The sequence below is a fragment of the Rhinichthys klamathensis genome, unplaced genomic scaffold (genome assembly GCF_029890125.1).
Source record: "Rhinichthys klamathensis goyatoka isolate OS25496 unplaced genomic scaffold, OSU_Roscu_1.1 h1tg000098l_1, whole genome shotgun sequence".
Taxonomy (NCBI): domain Eukaryota; kingdom Metazoa; phylum Chordata; class Actinopteri; order Cypriniformes; family Leuciscidae; genus Rhinichthys; species Rhinichthys klamathensis.
This window is the reverse complement of record NW_026606637.1, coordinates 4,169,447-4,175,710: the sequence shown is the minus strand read 5'-3', so window position 1 is coordinate 4,175,710 and position 6,264 is coordinate 4,169,447. Positions and strand designations below refer to the sequence as shown.

The window sequence follows — 6,264 nt, the reverse complement described above, 5'->3', positions numbered from 1 at the left end:
TGATTCCTGGTGGTTTAGAGGAGAATTACTCCGAGTCGCCCCCTGTCGTTTCACAGAATAGCACAACGGCGAGCGCGTCAAGTATAAACGCCTCGTCCATATGGAGAGGTCCGCGCGCAGTCAGCGGAGACTCGCGCTCGTGCAGACGCGTCGAGTATAAACAAGGCTTAATCGTTCCCTGGTATTGTGTTTTCATACACTAGAGGGCGCTGTGAGCCACTAGATTCAGTAGCAGCGCTGATTCTCGCAGCTCTCGCCGGGTGCAGTGGCGCGCGCCTGTAGTCCAAGCTACTGGGAGGCTGACGCCGGGTTCACACCGGACGCTGAAGCGACGCGGAACGGAAATTCACGCGCGGTCCGGCGCGTGCCTGTTCACACCAGACGCGTGTTCTTCGCGGAGGTCGACAAGCGCTTCTGCTCAGTTGTTTATTCAGAGCTATTTTTTTTTTTACATCATGGGTAAGTAAATAACCTCATAATATAAATACAACATGTTTCTGTAACCAAGAAGTTTGTGCCTCTCCCTCTCGTTGTTTCCCTGTTTGTTTGTGTGTTCGCATTTGTCACTCGCGGTATTTTAATTTGAAAATTGCTTTTATTTTGACAATTGACCGGATAGTCGAGTGTTTCTTGGTGTAACTTCCTTCCGGAATTGACGCGGATCACTCGCGGCTCGCGGAAAAAATAGACCAGACGCCGAAACTGGCGCTTCACGGCGCGTGCCGCCTGCGCCGCTCCGCGTCTGGTGTGAACGACACCATAGGTTAACATGGGCGCCGAAAGGAAGCGGCCTCCGTTCCGCGCCGCTTCCGCGGCGCTTCAGCGTCCGGTGTGAACCCGGCGTGAGGCTGGAGGATCGCTTGAGCTCAGGGGTTCTGGACTGGACCCCTTTTCCAGCAAAAACGAACTGGTTCGGAACTGGTGCTGGTTCAAAGTTGGTTCGGAGTTGGTTCAACTTGCGAACCTTCTCAGAACCTGTTTGTTTTTCCACTGACTAGAGCGCCCAGCGAACGACGTCGTTACGTCACTGTGTACGTCGCCATACATCTTAGAAACGCTTGCAAGTATATTACTTTGGGATTATCTCTAACTCGTGAACCAAGAAGGCTTTAAAAACAATTGAAATATGTAAGTCTTTTAATCTTTTCCTTTGATATGTAATCTTTTCTGATTAGTTATGTACTCCTGTCTTGTCTTTTTTTTTATTTTTTTTTATTTGTTCTATATTGTGACTGTTTTCTCCTTTGCTTACATAACGTTTTCAATAAAAAAAAAATAATAATAAAAAAAACTAGAAACGCTTGCGCCAACTTCAAGCATAACAATTACAATGGCGGACTACATCGTGTTTCTGCAAATGTTTCTCCTGGCTTTGCGATCCTATATTATGTCAGAAAATAATATGTTATCTAAACCCGCCCCCAGCTCCCGAGGTAAGCATGACGTGGTAAAAGAACGGTTCTAGTCCAGCAAAGAGTTGGTGCCGCTTTGGAACCAGTTTTCCTGGCCGAGAACCGGTTCTTTGGCTGTCGAAACACAAAGAACTGGTTCGCGCGCAGGCACCGGCTCCGAACCGGCTCTCTAAATGCGTTGATGGAAAAGGGGTAATGTCGATCGGTTGTCCGCACTAAGTTCGGTATCGATATGGTGATTCCGGGGGAGCCCGGGACCACCAGGTCGCCTAAGGAGGGGTGAACCGGCCCAGGTCGGAGACGGTGCAGGTCAAAGTCCCCGTGTCGATCAGTAGTGGGATCGCGCCTGTGAATAGACACTGCAGTGCATCCTGAGCGATACAGCGAGACTCAGTCTCTTTGGTGTTTGTCTATCTAGCGTCATTTTATTACTCAAATATTGATGGGTTAAGAATTCAGCTGCAGGCCGATATGAAATCAAGCTGTTTATAACAGGTCAGTAATGTTATTGTCAAAATATTAGTTTTGTCTTAAAATGTTAAACATTTGTAAACCTCAAGGATATAAATTATAGAAAATAAATAAAAATAAATGTAGAAATATATATTTCAACGATTCTGTTTATACACACATGTAAATCTTGTCTATCCTTTAAACATGCAAATAGCCTAGTATTAATAGCCTAATATGAATACATAATTCATATTAAATAAATAAAGTGCATCAAGAAATGCCTTATTATAACCTCTCAACTATGAAATAGGAACTCTAATTCATCAACATAATCACAAGGTGTTTTATCATTGATTCATACATTCCATTGAAATATAGAAACAGAAACAAACATTTTGGGATCGAATTTTATTAAAGGTCATAATGCATAATGATGACTCTCCCAGTCAGAATATCAATTGTTGAAAAGGGCCTCTTAAAATAAAATAAGAGTTTAATGGACTCTTACACATAGTCAAAATTTACTTTCTGCAGATTTCCAAGCTAGCTGTTTTAACAAGAAATACATCAAGAAAAAGAAAACTGTGCTTCTCAACTTTAATTTTGAATTGTAAGACAGTCAATACAGAATGCTACTGTTGCATTACAACCTCATTATGTTCTGTGTTTACATTTGGTGTTGTTCATATGACTTGTTTACATTTGACTAGACTGGCGTTGTACACACAAACACCTCACCTGAAAGGGAAATAAAAAGAGATATTAATAAATAACATACAATCGGAAGCTGACCCAAATCACCCCCACAGTAACAAAATAAGAGAGATTTTATTTACCCTGTCCTTGAGTCCTATAAGAGCGGGAAAAGATTAGTCCATTAGTGAAGTCCTTTTTTTCAGAAGAAAACATCACCCAACACCCATTTCCCCATCCTTGTGTTGTTCAGTTGTTTGAAATAAAAAGATGAACTTACTGAACGCCCTGATTTTCCAGGAGGCACCTGTAAGTGGCGATCTCCTGCTCCAGACGGCTCTTGATGTCCAGCAGTACAGCATAGTCTCTGCCCTGCTGCTCAATGCCAGAGCGCACCTGACAAAGCTCTGCCTCCAATGAGTTGATATGCTTCTGAAAGCCTGCTAGCATAGCGCTGTACCTAGCCTCTGTTTCCAACAGTGAGCACTCCAGTGCTCCTTTCTGTGTGGGTAAAGACAAGAGGCAGAAGGAATAAAGGATGACTAGACAATTTCTAGATAATTCCTCCACCTATATCTCACCAAAGTCTCTTTAAGGCATGCCAGTTCACAACTAAAATGACATAAAAGTCTATGAGTGTGTGATCCTCAGTGGTTTAGTGTATGGTACCCAGTTTTTCTCTATAAACGTTTGTGATATAGGCAAGTTTATGATGCAGTGTTTTAAAATCTGTTCAAATTTCAACAGTCATGTAGGATATTCTAGCTCAAATCACATAAACAATTATATTTTTCAGGCTAGTTTAGCTAATGCACATGTGTAAAACATGATTTTCTCACCATGCTGATCTGAGACTGCAGCTCGATCTCCAGACACTGCAAGGTACGCCGCAAATCTGAGATCTGTGACCTAGAGGTTTCTAGGCACTCTGTGTGGCTGGCCACTTCTTTGCACAGTTGTGCCGTCTTAAAGAGAGTAAGAAACACACACAACATGAGAACTATAATAATTTGTAATGCACACTGTCATACTGTACTCTTACTGTTTTGATATCAAATGTCTGCCACTATATATGATGGCAAATTAGGAGAGGAATCAAAGAAACAGAGGCTGAAGTCTCACCTTCTCTTTGAACCAGCACTCATGTTCTCTGCGGTGTTTATCTATGATGGTCTCGTAATGACAACGGATTTCGTCCAAAACCTTGTTCAGGTCTTGCTGAGGAGCAGCATCCACTTCCACACACACTTTGGTGTTTGTCAACTGACACAGTAGTGCTTCAATATCCTGTAACCACACAGTACTCATGCATCAGGTCTTGACTATCTCATTGCAAGTTCTTTAAGCACACCTTACATTGCTCATGACTCAAGCTGTCAAGATCACTAATACATAGTTTAATCTGCTACAGGCAAACTAACCTCCTTATAGTTCTTCTTCAAACACGCTAGATCTTCCAGCAGAGTCTCAATCTGGATCTCCAGGTTGGCCTTTGTCAGGGTCATGTGGTCCAGCAAGCGACGCAGGTTGGCGATGTCAGCCTCCACAGACTGCCGCACTGCTAACTCATGCTCAAATCTAATTGGTGGAGTGGCAGGATGGGGAATAAACTCACCAATCATGTTTGGCCAATACGATCTGTTAAGATGCTAAAGCTAGCAAACTGGTTACAGAGGAATATTATTTAAGAGAACTCACTTAATCCTGAAGTCATCAGCAGCCAGTTTAGAGTTGTCGATCTGCAGGAGGATGTTGGCGTTGTGGATGGTAGCAGCTCCAATCTATCAATGTAGAACATTGATATAAAAATATATTAATGTAGAGCATACTTACGTTTTTCATCATTTCATCCCTTATGAAAGTACACGTGTACCTTTTCCTTCAGGCAATCGATGGTGTTCCAGTAGGCGCTGCAGTCCCTCTGGCAGATCGGCGCCTTCTTCTCATAGTACTCGCGGATCTGCCTCTCCAGAGTGGCATTTGCAGCCTCCAGGCAGCGCACCTTCTCCAGGTAGGATGCCAGACGATCGTTCAGGCTCTGCATGGTGGTCTTCTCATTCAGATGGATGTAGTCACAGTTCCCAAACATGATTCCCAATCCTCCATTGTTCAGTTTGCCATGACGTCCAAGTCCTCCACCAATTTTGCAACGCAGATCTGGATAGCAACCAACGCTGCGATAACAGGAGGAAGAGATGCGAGAGTTTCCTCCAAAATCATAGCCACACACACTGTAGGCTTTAGGTGTACAGGTAGTTATTGTACCATAGCTAATTGGAGTAACTATGGATTTTGAGGTCATGGTCTTGGGACCGTGGCAGGATGACGTACGGAGAGAGCACGACATGGTGGATTAATGCAGAGATGAGATGAACCCAGAGAGGACACTGAAGGAAACCGGTAGATTGTCCTGGCGAGGATGGCACCTTTGAGCCTGGCTCTGACCTCTTATAGAGATGGAAACCCAGGGCGGGTCCTGCACTTTGTCAATGGGAAAAGGAGGTAGGGTGTGTGTGAAAGTGGTTTGTGCCAGTTTAACGCCCTTTGTCGGTTAAGAACTGAAAAAAAAGGTTATGCAATTTAAGGTAATGCAAGGATGGTGAATTTATGACACAAATTTCCACACCTGATTTTCCAATGTAACGTTTCGTGGGAATTGAATGCCATTTTTGGTTATTTATTGTCCATTTAAAATCATTTCTCTTTTTTTCCTTTATTAATTTTATCTTTTTCTCCCAGTGTTATTGGTGTATAATTGAGTTAATACTATAAGCAAATGGTTTGTCCTGCTAAAACTATAGGGCTACTTAAAAAGTTAGAATGGAAATGTTAAAATATCTGCTTTTCACTGTTAGTAAAATGTTGGTCTGTTCATGAGTGCCACCAAGTCGTAGTTTTATGTAACAGCGCCGACTCTGGGCATGTGACCAAAATTGGTTGGCCAGTTTCTTTGCAGTGTGATATAAAAGAGTTTAAAACATCTCTCAGAGAAAAACGCATTGATGGCGTGCAAATGTTCATTTTTATTGTACCGAAATTTTCACCACTATTTTATACAGTAAAAAATATTTTCCTGATTTGTTATCACAACATTTTTACTATTGTCAAATCAACTTAGATTAACTTAGATAATTTATGTGGTTCAGATAACATAATATTTTGAGTTTATGTTGATCAAACCAATCTCCTTTATTGTATTAACTCAAATATTAACTTAAAATTGTAAGGCAACCAGGTTACTTTATTTTGTTAAAGTTAAACCAACAATAATTTTTTACAGTGTATGAGGTGGAAATTTCATAAGAATTTGTATCAATGAGTCATAGGCATAAGCAGATTGTACAAAACACACATGAGATGGGAGACAAATGAGATTTGAGGTTTGACCACAAATTTGCCAAAACGTAAATTAGTTCTGAAATGCCATGAGTTTGAAATTTCAACTACATTCTTGGATGCCGCAATACAGGTTTCACTGAGAGAATCACAGATTTTGTTAATAAATTCTCAAATGCACATATTTCACAGCAAATACAACTGTGAACACAACTTCAGTTCACCATGCAGCATTCTGTAGATTTTGTTATTGCTAACATGTTGCATTTTATCCATTCTGTAAGCCATTGCAATAGTAAATCTTCATTATCATAAAATAAGACCATATTTTCATATTTATGGAGTGGTGTGGGTGAATCAAAGTCCAAAA

General features: G+C 41.5%; 1 protein-coding gene across 1 annotated transcript; it reads right to left on the bottom strand.

Annotated features, from left to right (window-relative positions):
- Nucleotides 1-2,450: 2,450 nt before the first annotated feature.
- Nucleotides 2,451-4,989, bottom strand: krt95 (keratin 95). The gene is made up of 6 exons (XM_056252740.1): nucleotides 4,432-4,989; nucleotides 4,257-4,339; nucleotides 3,980-4,136; nucleotides 3,681-3,845; nucleotides 3,398-3,523; nucleotides 2,451-3,059 (listed from the first exon to the last, which is right to left on the bottom strand). Exons 1-6 carry the CDS (start codon nucleotides 4,903-4,905, stop codon nucleotides 2,835-2,837), a joined length of 1,230 nt encoding a protein of 409 aa, XP_056108715.1. The 5' UTR covers nucleotides 4,906-4,989; the 3' UTR covers nucleotides 2,451-2,834.
- Nucleotides 4,990-6,264: the final 1,275 nt, after the last annotated feature.